Raw genomic sequence first — 23,693 nt, forward strand, 5'->3', positions numbered from 1 at the left:
AAAGAGTTTGTGTGTGTGTTTTGCTATCAATACAACATATGGACGATTTAGTGGAAACTGCTACCAAGAAACAGTCAAGAATAGATGTTTGACATCTCATGGTCTATGCAGCTTATCTGTATACTCTGTGAAGTACGGACTGTCTCGGGGGTGGTTTCCAGGATAGGAAGGATGATAGTTAGTGAGGATAATATTAATATATATATGTGTGATAATGATATTATCAAAAGGGTGAAATGTGAAAGAAATTATTTAATTCCACCATTTTGTCTTCTATTCTATACCTCCATTTTAACTTCAATATAAGAGTGATATTTTGAGAGAATGTATTTCTGTTTTTGCTGTGTTAAGGAATTGAATCAGCAAGAATAAAGGCTGAGGGAAAACTGATGACTCAAGACCCCACCCTCTACGCCCTCCTTACAGAATACAGAAGATGATAAGGACTTACCATTTTCTTACTTGATAGGAAAATATTGCAATGCTAAGAAAATATTGTGAATGTAATTTGTTTTGTGCAAACTCAAGAGAATATATTACAGCTGATGTAGTAAAAGTTCAGTCTAAAAAACTGTATATAAGCCCACTCATAATGTATGTAAAATGCCGTCTGCCATCACTTGCTGAGTGACATCATTATGACACTGCTGTGAAACCTTCTCATGAGGAAATAAATATGAATGAATCTGGAGCAACTGTTTGACTTTGAATTATCCACAACAAGAATTTATCTAGAGGTATAGTGAGCATTTTGATCCCATAGGTTTTTTGCTGAATTTAGTGGAATTAGGCCGTCAAAACTATGGTTTTCTTTTTTTTTACCGTGTTCACCGTGCGCTATACATTACATATTTCGTTTATTCTGTGGATTGATGCGATTACGCTGTGATCCGACCCAATTTTTTCCCCCAGTACTAAGGTTGCTAGTAGCAGCCTGTACTGGGAGATGCTGGGCTGCGGGGAGCGTCTGTGTGCTCTGTTAGGAGCACATGTAGCTTAACGGGCTGCAGGCACAAGGACCAGCTCTGCAGCCCGTTCATCTACGTGGGGTGGTCGGGAAGGTGTTAAGGTCTAAAATAGGCTGGTCACTAAGGGGTTAAAGTCGTGTGTGTGTGTGTGTATATATATATATATATATATATATATATATCCCCGATTCAACAAGTGAAAATTATGTCCCCTTGCTTCCTCACTAAGATGACACAATCTTCACTTGATCTAGGTCTATCACACAAATGAATTATATGTCAATTTTTAGTTATAACTATTTATTTATAAAACATAAAAAACAAGCATAATCATACTGCATAATGCTAAACAGAAAACTGCTCTGCAATAAGCATAAGCAGAATGATTAACCTCCTTCCTGCTTTGACATTCCTTACAGAGCCTCATTTTTCAAATCAGACATATTTCACTTTATGTGGTAATAACCAGAATCTTAAGTTCTCGTGCCACATCGGACTTTGTTACTGGCAAAATTAGCTTGATACATTATTTATTTTGTAAAAAAAAAAAAAAGAAGCTTTTTTTCAACCTTTTTATGTATCTGCTTGTAAGGCAGGCCGCGTTAAACCACACAGAGTTCTTGCTAATTAACATCCCCCATATGTCTGCTTTAGATTGGCATCGTTTTTTGAATATAGTTTTATTTTTCTAGGACGTTACAAGGCTTAGAACTTTAGCAGCAATTTCTCACATTTTCAAGAAAATGTCAAAAGGCTATTTTTACAGGGGCCAGATTTGTTAAGTGGCTTTAAAGAGGCTCTGTCACCAGATTTTGCAGCCCCTATCTGCTATTGCAGCAGATAGGCGCTGCAATGTAGATAACAGTAACGGTTTTATTTTTAAAAAACGAGTATTTTTGGCCAAGTTAAGACCATTTTCGTATTTATGCAAATGAGGCATGCAAAAGTCCAAGTGGGTGTGTTTAAAAGTAAAAGTCCAAGTGGGCGTGTATTATCTGCATACATCGGGGCGTTTATAATACTTTTACTAGCTGGCCGTTCTGATGAGAAGTATCATCCACTTCTCTTCAGAACGCCCAGCTTCTGGCAGTGCAGATCTGTAACGTCACTCACAGGTCCTGCATCGTGTCGGACACATCGGCACCAGAGGCTACAGTTGATTCTGCAGCAGCATCGGCGTTAGCAGGTAAGTCGATGTAGCTACTTACCTGCAAACGCCGATGCTGCTGCAGAATCTGTAGCCTCTGGTGCCGATGTGTCCCCGCTCGTCCGACACGATGCAGGACCTGTGAGTGACGTCACAGCGTGATCTCTCGATAACACGCTGTCTGCACTGCCAGAAGCAGGGCGTTCTGAAGAGAAGTGGATGATACTTCTCATCAGAACGGCCAGCTAGTAAAAGTAGTAAACACGCCCCGATGTACGCACATAATACACACCCACTTGGACTTTTACTTTTAAACACACCCACTTGGACTTTTGCAAGCCTCATTTGCATAACTACAAAAATGGTCATAACTTGGCCAAAAATGCTCGTTTTTTAAAAATAAAAACGTTACTGTAATCTACATTGCAGCGCCTATCTGCTGCAATAGCAGATAGGGGCTGCAAAATCTGGTGACAGAGCCTCTTTAAGGGCCTTCTATATTAGAAGCCCGCAAAAAGTCACTTCATTTTAAAACCTGCACCCCTCAAAGTAGTCAAAACAGCATTTAGGGAATTTAACCCTTTAGACTTATCACAGGATTTAAAGCATAGTAGAGGTGAAATGTACAAATTTTTTTTTGCAGAAATTTATTTTTAATCCATTTTTTTTTAAACGCAGAAAGTTTTACCAGAGAAACGCAACAAAATATGTATTGCCTAGGTTCTGCAGTTTGTGGCCCTAGTGTGCTTATGGACTGAAGCAGAGGCCTCAGAAGAAAAGGAGCACCTAGTGGATTTTGGGCCTCAATTTTATTAGAATATATTTTAGGCACCATGTCAGGTTTGAAGTCGTCTTGTGATACCAAAACAAAGGAAACACCCCCAAAAAGACACCATTTGGCAAACTACACCCCTCAAGGAAGTTAACTAGGAGTAGTGTGAGAATTTTGACCCCACAGGTTTATTGCAGAAATTGGAAGTAGTCTGTGGAAATTAAAAACTACATTTTTTTTAAAGAAAAAGTAGGTTTAGCTAATTTTTTCTCATTTCCACAAGGACTAAAGGAGAAAAAGCACCACAACATTTGTAAAGCAATTTCTCCTGAGTAAAACAATATCCCACATGTGGCTAAATTTCTATTTGGACACAAAGCAGGGCTTAGAAGGGAAAGAGCGCCATTTGGCTTTTGGAGATCATATTTAGCAGGAAGGAGGCTATGTCGCATTAGCAAAGCCACCGAAGGGCAGAACAGTGGAAACCCCCCACAAGAGACCCCATTTTGGAAACTACACCCCTTGAGGAATTAATCTAGGGGTGTAGTGAGCATTTTGACTCCACAGGTGTTTCAAAGATATTAGAATTGGGCAGTGAAAATCAAAACAATCGTTTTTCTTCAATAAGACATAGCTTTAGCTCAAAAAAATAATTTCTTTTAAAAACCCCAACATTTGTAAAGCAATTTCTACAGAGTACGGCAATACCCCATTTGTGGTCATAAACCGCTGTTTGGGCACACAGTAGGGCTCAGAAGGAAAGGAGTGCCATTTGGCTTTTGGAGTGCAGATTTTACTGGATTGGTTTCAGAAATTAGTGTGCACTCGATGTTGCAGAGTGAAAGTGGGAGGTTTTCCATAGATGCGCCAATATGTGGTGCCCAGCTTGTGCCACCATAAGACCGCTCTAATTATTACATAGTGTTTCCTGGTTTTAGAATCACCCTACATGTGGCTCTAATCTTTTGCCTGGACATTTGACAGGGCTCAGGAGAAGGAGTACCATGCGAAATGGAGGCCTAATTTGGCGATTTACAACGTATTGGTTCACAATTGTAGAGGCTCGGATGTGAAATAAGAAACCCCTGAGAAGTGACTCCATTTTGTAAACCGCACCCCTCAAGGCATTTATTAAGGGGTGTAGTGAGCATTTTCACCCCATGTCTTTTTCATAAATGATTGCGCTGCGGATGGTGCAAAGTAAAAACTTACATTTTTCCCTAGATATGCTATTTTAGTGGCAAATATGTTGTGCCCAGCTTGTGCCACTGGAGAGACACCCCAAAAATTGTTAAAAGTGTTCTCCCGGGTATGGCAATGCCATATATGTGCAAGTAAACAGCTGTTTGGGCACGCTGTAGGGTTCAGAAGGGAGGTAGCGCCATGTGGATTTTGCTTGGAAGTAGTTTCGTTTGGAGTTTTACTGGTATTTCAGTTTAGAATGTGGGGGTATATGTAAGCTGCGCAGAGTACATCAGGGGCATAGTCAAGTGGTATAATAATGGGGTAAAAAAAAAACAATAAAATAATCCATAGATATTCGTTACGCTGTGAAGCAATCCTTTCTGCACAGGCCGGTGTCACACTGATAAATGGTGTCCTTACTTATCCCCCTTTTGGTCCACACTCCGCACCTTTGCAGTTTGGGGAATCTTGCTGGGAAAGTGTTGTCCTGGTATAATATGGGCACCCTCGCTTCCAGCAGATATGTTTGGGCCCCCCCTTCCTGGGTCCCTAATTTTAGGGCCTTGATAAAATCGCCTCTTGAAACAGAAGAAATGTTCCCCTCGGGCCGGCACAACTGTATATTTTTTAATTCCTGACAAATTGGAGCATTAAATAATTTCAAATTTTTCATAGACGTAGCAGCAGGATGGCTGATTTTTTGCGGGACGGGCTGTAGTAATTAATTAATGGTACTTGTTTGGGGTTCATGCAGCTTTTTGATCACTTTTTTTATCCTATTTTTTGGGAGGCAAGGTGACCAAAAAACCCCAGCAATTCTGGCATTGTTTTATTTATCCAGCGTTCACCGTTCGTTTTAAATTACACTAGTATAGAAAACACGTTACACGGGTTTACTAGCAAAAGGGATGCAGTGGTCTTTTTTTTTTTTAATATATACATACATACACACACACACACACACACACACACACACACACACACACACACACTCCCCATAGCTGCCCCACAGTATAATGCCCCAAATTAGCTCCTCCCACAATATAATGCCCCTCATAGCTGCCCCACAGTATAATGCCCCCATAGCTTCCCCACAGTATAATGCCCCCCATAGCTTACCCCACACAGTATAATGCTCCCCATAGCTGCCCCCACACAGTATAATGCTCCCCATAGCTGCCCCCACACAGTATAATGCTCCCCATAGCTGCCCCCACAGAATGCTGCTCCCCATAGCTGCCCCCACACAGAATGCTGCTCCCCATAGCTGCCCCCACACAGAATGCTGCTCCCCATACAGAATAATGCCCCCCCCGTCCCTCCCATACACCGTATAATGCCCCCATATCTACGGACCAAATAGAAAAACCACAACATACATACTTACCTATCCCCGTTCCCACGACAGGTGGAGAATCCTTTGCCTCCTCTGCACTGTGCGGTTCGGCGAAGGTAGGCGCGATGTAGGGACGTCATCGCGCCTGTCTGCACAGTCACTCACAGCAAACGGAGCACAGTGCAGAGGAGGCAAAGGATCCTCCACCAGTCGTGGGGATAGGTAAGTATGTATGTTATTCTTCTATTTGATTCGTACATATGGGACATTATACTGTGTATGGGAGGGAGGGGGCATTATACTGTGTAGGGGAGGGAGGGGGGCATTATAGCTACGCCACTAATCACTCACATCTCCTTCCTCAGTCTTCTGGCTGTGGGCGGTGCCAACTGGCGGTTGGGCTGTGGGCGGACCTCTATGAGCTTCAGACACCATGTCCTTCTCGGTTATATAATAGATGTTAACTTTATCCTGCAGGACCGTACGATTCAGTTGATACCAAAATTATAGCACTTTGTTTTCCAACTTATTGCACAATAAAATTACTTTTATAAAAAGAGTATTTTTTCGGTCTCCATGTAGTGAGAACCAGAACTTAAATTTGTCAACGGAGCTGTATGAGGGCTTGTTTTTTTGCGAGACAAGCTATAGTTTTTATAGGCACCATTTCTGGATACATTCGACTTTTTGATCACTTTATATTGTTACAAATTTTGTAGGGCAAAGTGACCAAAAAACGTGAATTCTGGCATTGCTGTTTTTATACATTTTGATATTTCAGGCCGTTACGGATGCGGCAATACCAAATATGTAGGATTTTTTTTTTTCCAATAAAAGGATTTGATTAGGGAAAAAGGGCAATTGTGTTTTATTTTATTACTTGAAAGTCCAACGGTCAGATTTTTCATGTAGTGCAATGTATTAGATCTGTCAGTCACTGACAGCAAGCCGATTAGGCTTCGCCTGCGGGCGGGGCCTAATCTGCTTTCGTAATGGCAGAGCAGGCGGCCATTTTTAGGCCGCCTGTTGCCATAGCAGCAGTCGGCAGCCCTGTGATTGCATGGCAGGGTTGCCGATCTGCTACCAACCTCTAAGAGGCAGCGATCGCTGCATCTAAGGGGTTATCAGAAAAATCTGAGCTAGCTCCGGTTCCTACCGTTCCAGCTGACATCCACCGATGACGCCGGCTCAGCTCCATCTTGTAGGCGGCTACGCAAGCCTTTTAGACCCCGCCTCTGGGCAGGGCCTGAAAGCCTTCCGTACTAGGCATACCGGGAGGCTAGTATTAGGCCTCCGGTTGCCTTTGCAGCCACCGGCACATTGTCAATTTCATTGCTGGGGTGCCGATGAGCTGCAACCACTTAAATGCAGCGATCGCTTTTGACCGCTGCATTTAAGGGGTTAATGGCGGGGATCGGAGCAAACTTCATTCCTCACCATTACCCTATGGTGTCAGCTGTAATATGCAGCCGACACCCGGAGATGGTGGCACCGACTCAGCCTCTGAGCCAGTGTTCACCATTTGTCGTATGGATACGTCAAAATGCGGTATGCACTAGCTTTCCATGACTTATCCATACGACAAATGTCCGGAAGGGTTTAAATGCGTCTTCGCCGAACCTCTCTCCACATGAATTCTGCAAGATATGTAGAAAGCAAATCATGAAGAACACCCTTTTTAGTCTTGACACTAGTCTTAAATTTATTCCAGCAGGACAATATGTTGCGTGTGGGCACCAGTTGGAGAAATTGAAAATTGGGATCACTGATTGACAAGTTCATGACTCAAAATTCAGTGTCGGCTGAATATTGTTTGAAGGCAGCCCAGGAATCACTGTGCACCATTGAACCTTGGCGCACCACACGTCGAACAACAGGAAGGAGGGTTTCCGAACTTCTATCAGGAACAACTACCATATATCCAATAGCTGGCATTGTTGCCGTGAACAAAATCCCAAAGACCCATATTTCGCAATCTGGGGTACGACCATAATGGTATTTCATTTTAGGGCTAAAACAAGACTCGTGATTTTGAACATAATGACCGGGGCCACCGAGCAAACCTTGGTTAGTGCGAAAATGGACACTACATACGTCATGATAAAAGTAAAAAGCTTAAACTATGGTGCGCTCGGATATTCCAGTCAGTTGTGCAGCTTGTTTTTTCAGAGGTTTTCAAACACCAGAGGTAAGTAATGTGTAGACACTTTTTCAATGATGTGCGACTTTTCAAAGAAAGAGCTCTTTCTGATGGATACCCATGACGATGTACAGTTCTTGTAAATCTACTAACAAGAATATCCATCAGAACATTGGCGACGAGCGATCCAACACACAGGTTGATGCCAGTTTTCGCAGTACACATTGCACGCAAGCAAATAGTGCTGTTTCATGAATTCGATTACATCGGTTTTATTCGTACCAGCTATAATAGGCTGGAGTGTCTTCTCAAAGAAATGTCAATACATTTTTATAAGGGCAACAAAAAATTGCAATTCATGGAGGAAATTTATCGAGCTGTCTTCTAGTAAGAATGTCCTTTGCTGCCCATAGCAACCAACCGCAACTCCGCTTTCAATTTACCTGAGCTTTACCTTACTAAATTTCCATTCTATAAAATTTTGGGACAGACACCTTTTTTTTTTTATACTCCCTAGGGCCCTGTGCGCAAACCGTTTTTTGCTGATTTTTCATCTGCAAAAAAGATTTAATGAGATTTTCTGAGTGAATGATTAGGGATTTAAAAAAAAAAAAAAAATCTCATCCACATCCTGCTAAAAATTTCCTACACAGAAATCCACAGCATGCTCATTCTGTTCTGGAATTATAGAACGGATTTCACCTTTTTCAATTTAGAGGTGATGAAAAACATCCAAAATACATTTTCTACCGCCCAGTTCACACAGCTTTTTTTTATGGTGCCGATTTTGATGCGGAAACTGCTAAAACCTGCTGAAACCACCTCCCATTGATTTAACCCCTTAAGGACACGGCCAATTTTAGCCTTGAGGACAGAGCAATTTTTTTTACATTTCCCTCTTTGCATCCCGACGCTCATAACTCCTTTATTTTTTGTACGATGTAGTTGTATGAGACTTTTTTTTGCGGGACGAGTTGTACTTTATGTACGTACCATTTTTTGGTACAAATACATTATCGTTTCATTCCTATAAATTTTTAAATAGCTTAAAATGCAGAAAAAAAAGCAGTTGCGCAGCAGTTTTAATATATTTTTTTTTTACACCATACACTGATCATCATAAATAATGTTATACATTTGTTGTACAGGTTGTTACGGTCGTGGCGATACCAAATGTGTCTATATTATTTCATGTTTTGGGACTTAGATTTTAAAAAGTTTATTTATTATAAAAAATGTGTTTCAGTGTATTTTTTTTACTTTTTATTTATTTATCTACCATTATTTTTTTTTTACATTAATTTAACTTTTTTTTTTAATCCCATAAAGGGATTTATCATTTTGATTTTTATTTTGTAACTGTAATGTACTGGCATAGATCTATATCCCAGTACATTAGCCTGTTACTGATTGTACACAGGCAGTTGTTAGGGCATACCTCAGTATGCCCTAACAACAGGAAATATGTTCAGACAGCCCTGGGGTCCTTCAATAGACCCTGGGCTGTCAGGCCATACGAGTTGTGGACTTTGATCGCGTCACAGTTATTTTCTGTGACGCGATCAATGTGCAGTCCCCTCTCCTTAAACGCCGCGATCAGCTATCATCGCGGCGTTCAAAGGGTTAACAGCGGAGAGAAGATGTTTCTCTCCTCTCCGCTGTCAGAGCGGGGCCGTGGCTGTGTATTACAGCCGTTGCCCCGCTCTCGATCGCGCGCAGGGACGGCTGTCACACAGGACGAGTATGCTCGTCCTAATGCGCGAAGTGCTCGCCGCTCAGGACGAGCATACTCGTCCTGTGTCGGCAACCAGTTAAATGGCAGACAAAAGGTAGAGAAAGGACAAAAACCACACATTTTGCCACATACATAGAAAAGCATCTACTGTATAGAACAACTCACCTGGTTAAATGTGGCAAATGAGGCATGATAGTCCGTCCCATTCCTCTTGGTTTCCGGACTTTTATTTCCAACAAAAATAAGGATTTAGAGCATTGCTCCTCCAGAAGCTTATCTAATTGCTCTGAACATTCCTGTTCAAATTCAACTCGACACAAAGGAGCAACAGCCATGTTCTTCTTTATTTCAAATGGTGCAAACTTCCCACATGATTGAGAAAAGGTCTAAAAATTAGGGTAAAAGAAAAAATAATGTATATATGTAACTACCATAAAGTGGAATCAGCCCAACAGCAGAGTAGTAAGCTGTCGGGCTCTAAGACAACTAGCATTTTTTTTTTAAAAACACCACGTGTGTAAGGGGGGGGGGGGGGTTCTGCCTTAAACCGCATACAGCAAGGAGCCTTAGGCCGGGTTCACACGAGCATGTTTGGTCCGTAAAATACGAAGCGTATGTCGGCCGCATTTCTCGGGTCAAACACACTTCAGGGAGCCGGACTCCTAGCATCATATATTTTTTTTAAATTAGTTTTATTCAACATTTTACAAAAACAGTATGAGAAGCAATTGGAGAATCTATGAAGTAGGTAGTAATAACATCACCAGAAGATAAGCAGCATTCCACAATAATATACACAATATGAGCAGGTCATATAATTGCTAACATACATAAATGAAATATATGGAGTGACCACTCACTCCAGAGTATAAACAGTCTACAAAACTAAAAGTAGACATTTTAACAAAACATAAGGCCTATGTCATATTCTCGGTCACGTATAACAGACATATCAGGTTATCAACACTTTAAGAATGATGGTTATGTAACAGACAGGGAGTTTATCAGAAACAAAGATATCCAACCATTGACCCCAGATTTTACAAAATTTATCAGGGCAGCCCCGGTGATGGTAAAATAATTGCTCATAGGAAATTATAGTACTGGCAAGTGTTTTCCATGCCGATAGCGATGGTGGAGTATCTACCATCCAGAGCATAGCTATCGTTTTCCTTGCTAAAAATAAAGTTTCTCTCAAAAAAATATGTGTGACCTAACAAGGCAATTTTCGGTGTGAATGGTAAAGGGGATGGTAGCATAGGTGCAATAACATCGTAGACTTGTTTCCAAAACACCGAAACAAATGGACATTCCCAAATGAGGTGCCAAAAATCCACCTCAGAGTGATAAAATCTATGGCAATCGGATGTGGGCGTTCTACCCTTTCAGTGTAGGTGTATAGGAGTTAGATAAGTCTTGTTGAAAATATATAACTGAATAAGTCCATTATTGATTGCTGGAGATACCAATAAATGTGAACATAACTGGTCAGTCATGTCATCGGGGGTAAGTTCTGGTATTTGTATTTTCCACTTCAAGTACTGGGAGTGGAGTGGAAGTTATCCTGGCGGAGAGCAAATGAGTATATAGGGCCGATATGAGACCTCTGGGGCCCTGAGATTTCAATATGCCAATAACAGGGTAATTAGAGATAAATGTTGTGCTAGGTCGAAATTGTACCTGTAGGGCATGGCGGAGCTGCAAGTATCTCTACCATTGTAACCCCGGAACATGGTAGGTATCCTGCAGCTGTGTGAATGTAAGGAATGAACCGTTGTCATAAATGTCACCAAGTTGAACAATTCCCAGATCTTGCCAGACCGGAGAGTTTGCCAGTGCTTGAATAGAGGGTAAGGTAGGGTTATGCCACAAAGGTAATTCAGGAATAGTGTCCTTATAAGCAAGTATTGTTTTAGACGTATGCCAAATTGTTAATGCCATATTGTGTAGAGGAAGGTAGGTAACGTGCATAGTGAATCCTGGATATTTTAAAAAAACTAAGCAAGCTTTGACCCGCTACCAAAGATTCCAAATAATAATCGGCATCAGAAAGGAGAATCGCGCACCGAGCCTCGTATATTACGGAGTTGACCAGCCAGGTAATATAAATGAAAGTCTGACAAAGCCATACCTCCATCAGCTTTAGTAGAACGACGCTAGCTTCAGGACTGCCGAGGACTGTCAGTTCAGATACATGCCAAATGAAGGTAATTGCCACAAAGACGTATACTTTCTAAGACAAGATGCGGAGGGAAAGGGCATTCAGTGACTCCAATTGAGCAGTACGTCAAGGACAAGTTTGACACGATGTTGGGATGACATATGCGGACTTGGAGACTGGCATATGAAAATGCCACCAATTGGTAATGGTAAGCCGGGATCGCAAGATGAAGGAAATCACCGATTGACTCCTCAGGACTGACCAATGTCCAACTGCTGTATACATGGAACCCTTCAAAGTACTCGGTTGAATTCATGCATTCTTTATGTCCACGGAAGAAAAGAAAGAAAGAATCACCTTGCTCCATTGATGTGATCACTAAATGAAGAGATTCTATTTGAAAGCAAACCTTGACATGCAGGTTACAGCACTTCAAATCCAGTACAGGGTGCATCTTCCCATACTTTGTGGGAGCAACAAACAAGTTTAAATAAAACCACTGAAAAAGTTTCTGCGGAGGCACTGGGACAATCCGCCCGTGGGAGAGTAGAGAGTGACCGGGGGGGGTAGGGTTGCAAATACTGGTTGGAAAATGATAATTACACTCACGGGTAGTTTAACTTTCTGAAATCCATGACAGCCCCAGGTGAGAGAGTCCTCCCCTAGGACAGGAGACCTGCAGGTTATTAAAAAAAAAAAAAACCTCCCCTACTGACTGTGGCTTACAGAGCAGGTTATCTGAACAGATTTAGTTACATAAATATATAGAAGTATACACACAGTTCTGTGGGAAAATTTTAGGCAGTTGTGGAAAAATGCTGCAAAGTATGAATGCTTTCAAAAATAATAAATATTTAAGTCTCAATAGGATTTTTATTAACAAAATGCAAAATAAATTAAGAGAAAGTAAACCTAAAGTCAAAGGCGAAATCAATTTTTATAGGTACACTTGCACACAATTTTTGAATGAACATGGCAGGTAAGTTGTTCCAAACATCTTGGTGAACTAACCACAGATCTTCTGGGGATGTAAGCTTCCACAAATCCTTCTGGCTCTTCATGTAATCCCAGACATACATTATGTTGTGATCAGGGTTCAGTAGGGGTCATATCATCACTTCCAGGGCCCCATGTTCTTTATACAGAAGATAGATTGCTTCTGTGCCCAAATTAGTTCTGAGCCGATGCACGGCTGGACAACATCCGATTTCGAAGGGAAGTAAGCATGTGTCTTTAACCTGCTGCACTAAATTTCCTTTGCTGACCACTGCGTCTACCGTCCTCAACGTTGCCAGTTTCTTTGTGCTTCTTCAAAAGAGATTGAACAGCACATCTTGATACAACAGTTTGCTTTAAAATCTTTGCCTGGGGAGACTTTGCTGAGGCAGTAGAACTACCTTGTGTCTTGTTGCTGTACTCAGTTTTGCCATGATGGACCAGGGACCTGAAACTATATTCCACCACCTCACCTTTGAAGCAGAGTTTGGCTGTTCCTCATACAGTTTTAAGCTTCCTACACCGCTATTTGGTACAGTTAATGACTTTCAACCGACATATGAAAACGATGATTAGCATCTATTTGGTACAATTGGTTAATCATACACCTAACTATAATCCTACAAAACCAATGACAGTCTACAAAAAAAAACATAAATTCCTTGTACAAAGGGTAGTCACACCAAATATTGATTTGGATTTCTCATCTCTTCATCCACTTTTAGTATTTTTTTTTTATCAATGAACAAAATACAAAGTAGGTAGAAACTACCTACAAATGCTAAATAATTATATGTAAATCAGAGATAGCCACACGGGTGTGCACCACTCACAAATCATCATACATAAATAGGTATGGGAGTAGGAGAGAAGGCTATGTGGTCTAGCGGAGTGATTATTGATATGAAGAAGTGGCGTAACTACCCGCGGCATGAGGGGGCCCGTGTTGCCCGCCGGCACGGGCCCCCACCATGGGCGGAGGCTCCTCTAGCTGCCGCTATGGCTGCTACAGCGCAACGCCACTGAACACTACGGCAGAGCAGGGAGGTAACTCCCCGCTCTGCCATTAAACAAAAGACATGAATCCCCTATCCACAGGATAGGGGATACATGTGTGATCGCTGGCATTGATAGGGAGAACGGGGGAATGAAAGTCCACTGAAGTTCTCCATCACAAACCTCGGACTTCCGGGGTCTGTGTCGGCAGCTCCGTAGAAATGAATGGAGCGCCGGTCGCGCTTGTGCGCATGCGTGACCAGCGCTCCTTTCATTTTTATTGAGCTGCGCAGACGCCGGAAGTCAGAGGTTAGTCATGGAGAACTTCAGGGGACTTTCGGTTCCCCGTTCTCCCTATCGCTGCCAGCGATCACACATGAATCCCCTATCCTATGGATAGGGGATACATGTCTTTTGTTCGACACACTGTAGGTCGGATCTTTTTGGGGGGTTGGGGCTGCATGGCTTTACCTACAGGGGGGGGCTGTTTGGCGTTACCTACAGGGGGGGGTGTTTGGCGTTACCTACAGGGGGGGGGGTGTTTGGCGTTACCTACAGGGGGGGGGGGTGTTTGGCGTTACCTACAGGGGGGGGGGGTGTTTGGCGTTACCTACAGGGGGGGGGTGTAAAAAAGGCACTATCTACAAGAGGGGGTTGTGTGACACAGGGGATGGGGGCCCAAGGCAAAAGTTTGAAATGGGGCCCAGTCTATCCTAGTTACGCCCCTGGTATGAAGTTCAAAATTGACATTTAATATTCTTTATTAAATTCATTAAGAAATCCACGTGCTACCACTGGATTAGTGTGAGTGACCCCCACTTTCACACTTCCAGGCTGGACAGAATTGGCACCAAATGGTTACACCTAGTGTGTAACAAATACACCACTTCTACAGTGTGCTGTGTTTGTACAATATACAATTGGAATACGCTAAGGGAATTTAGTTATATAAACACATACCGCCACTGATCACCAGGCAGTGTGGTTATGAACGGCTTCGTATTATCAATGAGCTGAAATCTTATCATACTGCCCTAGTGTCGGATAGACTGTGGTCTGCACCGCTGCCCCACTGTGACCCCAGGCGCTGATGCAGACTAGTATAACTGCTGATAGTTTATGGTGCTTTGTACCCTTACATATAAATTCATAGTTAATACCGGCTCACCAATACCAACACACTAGGTGTCACAATCATTCGCTGCTAATTCTGTCCAGCCTGGAAGTGTGAAAGAAGGTCACACAGTAATCCATTGGTGACATGAGGCATTTCTTCATTATAGTTAATTTTTAACCGCATACCAATAAATCACTTCGCTAGACCATACAACCTACTCTCCTACTACTCACCTTCCAGATTTATTTCTTTTTTTTTTTATCATATTTATTTTTATTGAGTTTTTCAAATCATACATACAAGCAAAAACAGAGCTTACAAAATTAACAGAACATGGTATAATAACCTTTACATAGGTATCAGAACATTATCAGAGCATTGTGTAAAATAGATCAGTATAAAAGTGAATAAAACCGAGGAGAATAGAAAATAATTTGCACACTACCCTCGATTTAAGAAGTGCATAAATCTGCATATATTAGTGGATCACATTACAATAATTACTTGAAGACCACACATCCCACATGTTATCAAATGCCCTTTTCTTATTTAGAGAAGAGGCTATCATGGACTCAAACCAGCAGTTGTTGTTTATTCCCTGAATAATTTCTGTTCATGACGGGATTTTATTAGATTTCCAGTATTTTGCTATTTTGAATCTTGTCACTATAATAGTATGTAGGATAACTCCTCTATGAGTGCGATGAATTTATCGGCATCAATTGCCAATAAACAATGGGGCATCTAGAATAATTGGGTAACCACATATACAGTGAAGGAAATAAGTATTTGATCCCTTGCTGATTTTGTAAGTTTGCCCACTGTCAAAGACATGAAGTCTAGAATTTTTAGGCTAGGTTAATTTTACCAGCGAGAGATAGATTATATTTTTAAAAAAAAACAGAAAATCACATTGTCAAAATTATATATATTTGCATTGTGCACAGAGAAATAAGTATTTGATCCCTTTGCCAAACAAGACTTAATACTTGGTGGCAAAACCCTTGTTGGCAAGCACAGCAGTCAGATGTTTTTTGTAGTTGATGATGTTTGCACACATGTTAGATGGAATTTTGGCCCACTCCTCTTTGCAGATCATCTGTAAATCATTAAGATTTCGAGGCGGTCGCTTGGCAACTCGGATCTTCAGCTCCCTCCATAAGTTTTCGATGGGATTAAGGTCTGGAGACTGGCTAGGCCACTCCATGACCTTAATGTGCTGCTTTTTGAGCCACTCCTTTGTTGCCTTGGCTGTATGTTTCGGGTCATTGTCAGGCTGGAAGACCAAGCCACGAGCCATTTTTAATGTCCTGGTGGAGGGAAGGAGGTTGTCACTCAGGATTTGACGGTACATGGCTCCATCCATTCTCCCATTGATTCGGTGAAGTAGTCCTGTGCCCTTAGCAGAGAAACACCCCCAAAACATGTTTCCACCTCCATGCTTGACAGTGGGGACGGTGTTTTTGTGTCATAGGCAGCATTTCTCTTCCTCCAAACATGGCGAGTTGAGTTAATGCCAAAGAGCTAAATTTTAGTCTCATCTGACCACAGCACCTTCTCCCAATCACTCTTAGAATCATCCAGATGTTCATTTGCAAACTTGACGGGCCTGTACATGTGACTTCTTGAGCAGGGGGACCTTGCGGGCACTGCAGGATTTTAATCCATTACGGCGTAATGCGTTACCAATGGTTTTCTTGGTGACTGTGGTCCCAGCTGCCTTGAGATCATTAACAAGTTCCCCCCGTGTAGTTTTCGGCTGAGCTCTCACCTTCCTCAGGATCAAGGATACCCCACGAGATGAGATTTTGCATGGAGCCCCAGATCGATGTCGATTGACAGTCATTTTGTATGTCTTCCATTTTCTTACTATTGCACCAACAATTGTCTCCTTCTCACCCAGCGTCTTACTTATGGTTTTGTAGCCCATTCCAGCCTTGTGCAGGTCTATGATCTTGTCCCTGACATCCTTAGAAAGCTCTTTGGTCTTGCCCCTGTTGTAGAGGTTAGAGTCAGAATGATTGAGTCTGTGGACAGGAGTCTTTTATACAGGTGACCATTTAAGACAGCTGTCTTTAATGCAGGCACCAAGTTGATTTGGAGCGTGTAACTGGTCTGGAGGAGGCTGAACTCTTAATGGTTGGCAGGGGATCAAATACTTATTTCTCTGTGCACAATGAAAATAAATATATATAATTTTGACTATGTGATTTTCTGTTTTGTTTTTTTTTAATATAAAAAACTGGTAAAATTAACCTAGCCTAAAAATTCTAGACTGTTCATGTCTTTGACAGTGGGCAAACTTACAAAATGAGCAAGGGATAAAATACTTATTTCCTTCACTGTATGTGACAGAAAACTTCCTATTTTCCTCGATAACTAAGATATACGGACATTCCCACCAGATGTGCATCATAATACCAGTATTGCTACATCTCCAGCACTCCTTAGATTCTTTGTAAAATTTGTGAAGTTTTGCCGGGGTAAGGTACCATCTATATAGGAGTTTTCTAGCTGTTTCAATGTGATTAGTACATCTGGAAATCGATGAAACAGCTAAAAAGGCAGCATTCCATTGATCATCAGTTACATTGACACCCAAATCCTGTTCCCATTTTTTGTTTATATATATGCAGGTCGTTTGGGAAGGAGCTTAGTAAAAGTTCATAGCAATGGGAAATGTTACCTCTGGAGGATGAGTTGGATGATAACCATTTGCTTAGTAGTGATACTGAGGTTATGGATGTTATAACATAGTTACATAGTTCGTACGGTTGAAAAAAGACACATGTCCATCAAGTTTAACCAAGGGATGGGAAAGGGGAAGTGGGATGGGAAAGGGGAAGTAAAAAATTTCTACACATAGGAGCTAATATTTTTTTGTTCTAGGAAATTATCTAACCCTTTTTTAAAGCCATCTACTGTCCCTGCTGTGACCAGCTCCTGCGGTAGGCTATTCCATAAATTCACCGTTCTCACAGTAAAGAAGGCTTGTCGCCTCTGCAGGTTGAACCTTTCTTTTTCCAGACGGAGGGAGTGCCCCCTTGTTTTTTGAGGGGGTTTTACATGGAACAGGATTTCACCATATTTTTTGTATGTGCCATTCATATATTTATATAAGTTAATCATGTCCCCCCTTAGTCGTGTTTTCTCAAGGCTAAATAGGTTTAGTTCTTTTAATCTTTCCTCCTAACTTAGATTCTCCATGCCCCTTATTCGCTTCGTTGCTCCTCTTTGTATTTTTTCCAACTCCAGGGCATCCTTTCTATGAACTGGAGCCCAGAACTGGACTGCATATTCTAGATGAGGCCTCACTAATGCTTTGTAAAGTGGTAATATTACATCCCTGTCCCACGAGTCCATGCCTCTTTTGATACACGACAATATTTTGCTGGCCTTTGAAGCAGCGGATTAACACTGCATGCTGTTATTTAGTTTATGATTTACAATTACACCCAGATCCTTCTCATCAAGTGACTTCCCCAGTGTAGCTCCCCCTAGGACATATGATGCATGCAGGTTGTTCGTACCCAGGTGCATAACTTTACATTTACCTACATTAAACTTCATTTGCCAAGTGGACGCCCAAACACTTAGTTTGTTTAAATCTGCCTGCAATTCACAAACATCTTCCATAGTCTGAACTATATTGCATAGCTTGGTGTCATCTGCAAAAATAGACACAGTGCTATTAATCCCATCCTCCATATCATTAATAAATAAGTTGAATAATAGTGGTCACAGCACTGAACCCTGGGGTACACCACTTATAACTGGGGACCATTCAGAGTAGGAATCATTGACCACAACTCTCTGGATACGGTCCTTGAGCCAATCCTCAATCCAATTACAAACTATACTTTCTAAACCTATAGTCCTTAATTTACCCATTAGACGTCTATGGGGGACAGTGTCAAATGCCTTTGCAAAGTCCAAAAACACTATATCCACAGCGGCCCCTCTGTCTAGGCTTCTGCTTACCGCTTCATAAAAACAAATCAGGTTGGTTTGACAGCTTCTGTCCTTTGTAAAACCGTGCTGGCTGTCACTTATAATACTATTTATGGTCACATAATTCTGTATATAGTCCCTCAATAGCCCCTCAAACATTTTCCCCACAATTGATGTTAAGCTTACTGGTCTATAATTACCCGGCGAAGACCTAGAGCCCTTTTTGCCCTGCGCCAGTCCCTTGGCACTATACCAGTCATGAGACTCTTTAAATATAATGAAGAGGGGGACAGAAATAACTAAACTAAGCTCCTTAAGAGCTCTAGGGTGTAACCCATCTAGTACCGGGGCCTTGTGTACATTTTATTTTATTTAGCTTGCACCATATCTACATTCATCCAATTCAGTATATCAACTGATATATTAACAGCACTGGCAGCGGCTACATCAGCTGCTCCTTCTGTTGTATGTACAGAGCGGAGGAACACATTTAGTAACTCTGCCTTCTCTTGATCCCCTGTGACCAACTCCCCATTACCACTATCTAAGGGTCCTACATGTTCAGACCTTGGCTTTTTTGCATTTATATGCTTGAAGAACTTTTTAGGATTTGTTTTACTATCCTTGGCCACCTGCCTTTCATTTTGTATTTTTGCTGATTTTATCATCTTTTTACAGATTTTATTAAGCTTTTTATATTTTACAAAGGCTACAGCTGTACCCTCAGATTTGTATTTTTTAAATGCCCTTTTTTTTTATCACATATTGCCCTTTTTACAGAAGGTGTAAGCCATGTGGGGTTTAATTTTAGTCGTTTATACTTGTTACCTGCAGGAATAAATTTTGCACTATAATTACCCAAAGTAGATTTGAAAATCTCCCATTTGTCCCATTATTTAACATTAGTTCTTCCCAGTCTATATCCTGAATTGCAGCCCTCATCCTGGGGAAATTGGCCTTCTTAAAATTAAGTGTTTTTGCCCTCCCAGCCTGTGTTTGTTTTTTACAGTATAGGTAAAATATTACTATATTATGATCACTGTTACCAAGGTTTTCACGAACATTGATGTACCCAACAAGCTCTGCATTATTAGAAATGACCAGATCCAACAGAGCTTCACCTCTAGTCGGGTCTTCCACAAACTGGCCCATAAAATTTTCCTGCAACAGGTTGAGGAAATGTCTCCCCTTTGCAGTTGAAGCCGAACCATGACACCAATTAATATCCCGGTAATTAAAATCTCCCATTATCACAACAGTACCCGCCTGTGCAGCCCACTCCATCTGTTTATATATTTGACCTATCTCTTCAGTTATATTGGGGGGTCTATAGATTAATGCATGTGTCTTATTTGTAGGTATTTATAGAAATCATGTTTGTGGATATTATACAGTTGGGCCAATTTTTTAAATGGTAATAGCATATCATTTTTCCCATAAACCAGACAGTGAGTAGGCCATCAGCCATCCACGATGAGATATCAAGATCCGGGATGAGAGCCATCAACAATGCAAAACTTGATTTCCCATATTCCATAGAGAACATGCTATGTTTAAGGACCAGGTGGTGCCATAATTCCATGATCGCCCTTAAGGTGGGATGAGTGGACCTCTTAGGATTTCCAAATAAGGAGGACGCAGTTAGAGAAATTGCCAATGGGAACCTTCCCAATACATATGTTTCAATAGATACCCAGTGTTTGGAGATATCCAGTGACCATAACGATTTTAATTAGTCGAGGATAGAAGCTCTATAGTATTGTATAAGAGTAGGGCAACCCAACCCTCCTTCTCGCATGGGTCTGTAAAGAATATCTGCTTTGACTCTTGGTTTGGTTTTCCCCCATATGAATCCCATTAAGTTAGATTGCAGTTTCGCTATGAAAGCATTTGGTATAAATATGGGAACATTCCTAAAAGTGTAGAGTATCTTGGGGAGAGTCAACATTTTGATGGCAGCAATTCTACCTAGCCAGGAGACGCCATGTTGTTTATAATTATGTAGGTCCTCGTTTATTTTCTTTTGAAGAGATATGCAATTCTGATCGAACATTTTTGAGACTGGAAATGCTAAGTTAACCCCTAGATAAGGAAGGGCGTCCTTCACCCATTTAAAAGGAAATAATGTTTTAAGTTGTGCTATAATTTTCGGAGGAACCCCCATGTTAAGAATTTGTGATTTAGAAGTATTAATTTTGTAGTAGGACGCATTGCTAAAATCGGATAATACGTTGCTTATTTCTGGAAGAGATGTTGTTGGGTAAGAGCAAATTATTATTACATCATCCGCAAACAAACCTATGCGGTGTTCGTATGTCCCTATAGTAATGCCGGAAATCGAGCTAGAAGTCCTTATTTTATCAGCTAGTGGTTCCATTAATAGAGCAAAAATTAAAGGAGACATGGGGAATCCCTGCCTTGTTCCATTTGTAATATCAAAACGTGAGGATAAGAAGCCCGCTGCATATACTGAGGCAGATGGACCAGAATAGAGAGCGAAAATGGCTCTCCCAAACGGGCCCACCAGCCCTATTTTGTTCAGAACAGATTTCAAGTAACCCCAATGGATCCTATTAAAAGCCTTCTCTGCATCAAGAGATAAGAGCGGAGAAGGAATGTTATGCGTTTCTGCATGGTGAAGGATGTTGATTAGTCTCCTAGTACTGTCTACCGTCTGCCTATTCTTAATGAAACCAACTTGATCAATATTAGAGAAGGAAGGATATCGGCAAGCCTGTTGGCCAACACTTTCGAGTATATTTTCAAATCGCTATTTAGCAATGAAATTTGTCTAAAATTTTCGGGTCTATCAGGAGACTTGCCGGGTTTCGGAAGGGTAATTAAGGCTTGTAGCATTTCTTTAGGGAAACAGCCGGATGTAGTGGCCTGGTTGAACACCGATACTAAATGAGGGGAGATAATCTGAGAGAACTGTTGAAAGTATTTGTTAGACCGTCCGGTCCCGGAGATTTATTAATCTTAAGTTGCTTGATGACAGTCTGTACTTCTAGGAATGTAAATTGTGCATTAAGGAGTGACAGTTTGTTGCTCGGAATAGACGGTAACTTGACAGTTTCTAGAAAACAATGTATAAGTTGCTGCGTAGTCTGTTTGGTAAGAGGATCCTTATTTAGATTGTATAAATGGCCATAGTATTCAGCAAACGCGTCAGCTATCCCTTGGGGGTTTAAGATTTTATCCCCAGTTGGATTAATAATATAAGGTATTTTAGCTTTCAAGGTTTTATATTTAAATTTGTTAGCTGACATTTTCCCAGCTTTATTACCTTGCCAGTAATAGATCATTCTGTTCCTTCTCAATGCATATTCACACTTATGGTATAACAATTGGTGAAGCTGCGTTCTCAATTGTTTTAATTCGAGTGTTAGACCTCTAGTAGTTTTATTTTTATTAAGATCTTCTAATTTCTTAATTTTAAACAGCAATTCTTGTGTTTTAGCTAGCCTTATTTTCTTTGCTGTTGCCGCAATTTTGATAAGGTGACCTCTAATTACCGCTTTGTGTGCAAACCAATTATGAAATAGTGGAGGTATCTTCCGGGCTGTTAATTTTAAAAAAAAGTCAGTCAACGCTTTGTGCATCTGGGCATTGTATTCCTCGTTGTTTAATAAGGAGTTATTTAAGCGCCAGGGGGTGGTGGGAACTTTATTATATTGCTCATTAATAGAGATAGAGACCGGGGCGTGATCCGACCAAGTGACTGTCCCAATGTTAGTGTTGGTCACCCGTTGGAGCAACCATTGATCGACAATGATAAAATCAATTCTAGAGTAGCATTTGTGAGGGTGAGAAAAAAAAAAAAGTATAGTCCCTATCTGATGCATTACAAGTTCTCCACGTATCATAGAGATTTCCCCTGAATAGAATATTAGAAATATCAGTGTTTTTTTCTTTCGGTTTGCTAATACTTTTGTCTAGTTGAGGATTCAGTACCTTATTAAAGTCTCCACATAACACTAGGGAGCCGAATTTATTATTTTCAAGTCGTTTAAGTAGACGTTTGAGAAATCTACCTTAATGCTTATAAGGGTATGTGCACACGGTAGCAGGCCTTTACGTCTGAAAAGACAGACTGTTTTTTTTCAGGAGAAAACAGCTGCCTCATTTCAGACGTAAATGCTCCTCCTCGCATTTTGCGAGGCTTCTCCGACAGCCGTAAATTTTGAGCTGTGCTTCAATGAGTTCAATGAAGAACGGCTCAAATTACGTCTGAAAGAAGTGTCCTGCACTTCTTTTGACGAGGCTGTATTTTTACGCGTCGTCTTTTGACAGCTGTCAAACGACGACGCGTAAATGACAGGTTGTCGGCACAGTACGTCGGCAAACCCATGCAAATGAATGGGCAGATGTTTGCCGACGTATTGTAGCCTTATTTTCAGACTTAAAGGAACAGTGTCATCACAAATAATTTTTTTATATGTTAAAGATGTTAGTGCTTTAATAAAAACGTTTATTTTCATTTGTGTGTTTGTGTTTTACTGTTTCTTATTTTTACACTTTTTCTTCCCTATGGGGGCTGCCATTTTTTGTTCCATTTCTGTGTGTGTCGATTAACGACACACACAGACATGGAATACGGCAGCCACAGTCCCATAGGGACTGCGAACGGCTCCCGTCCCATTGACTGCCGTGTACGGCGTCTATGTGGGAACTGCGCATGCGCCGCTCCCACACAGTCCTATTCGAAATTGGCGCCGTCCGGCGCCATTTTCCTGTGGACCGGAAGTCGCGGCCGGACAGTAATATTACTACTTCCGGTCGCGGCTTCCGGACTTGTGCACATGGAACAGCGGCAGCAAAGGGAGCGGACGGGCCAGAGGGAGCCGCGGCGGCAGGAGCAGGTAAGAGATTTCAATGTATGTTAGTGTTTGTGTGTGTTTACTACTGTATGTAAACCTACTACACTGTGGGTTACCTCAAAAAATGGCGACACACAGTGTAGGAGGTTAAACCTTTCAAACCCCTCGTTTATCCCGGCACTAGCCAGGATAAAGGAGGGGGGGATGCTGAGAGCTCACTAGAGCGAGGGCTTTTAACCCAATGTTGCAATGCTGCAATTTTGGGAACTAGCTCCATCTAGTGACCAAAAATGGGTAGTATTATAAATTAGAAAAAATTTATAATATTTCCTGACTCTCGAAAAAAATAAAAAAAATTTGAACAATGTT

General features: G+C 41.3%; 1 protein-coding gene across 4 annotated transcripts in view; it reads right to left on the reverse strand.

Annotated features, from left to right (window-relative positions):
* Positions 1-23,693, reverse strand: part of CHAF1A (chromatin assembly factor 1 subunit A) — a 292,690-nt gene that overhangs the window by 103,478 nt on the left and 165,519 nt on the right. For all 4 annotated transcript variants that reach the window (XM_075863788.1, XM_075863800.1, XM_075863783.1 and 1 more), the window contains one exon: positions 9,449-9,669. In XM_075863788.1, the coding sequence (XP_075719903.1) occupies positions 9,449-9,669 (221 nt within the window). The remainder of the gene's footprint in view (positions 1-9,448; positions 9,670-23,693) is intronic.

This window comes from Rhinoderma darwinii, chromosome 1 (genome assembly GCF_050947455.1).
Source record: "Rhinoderma darwinii isolate aRhiDar2 chromosome 1, aRhiDar2.hap1, whole genome shotgun sequence".
Taxonomy (NCBI): Eukaryota; Metazoa; Chordata; class Amphibia; order Anura; family Rhinodermatidae; genus Rhinoderma; species Rhinoderma darwinii.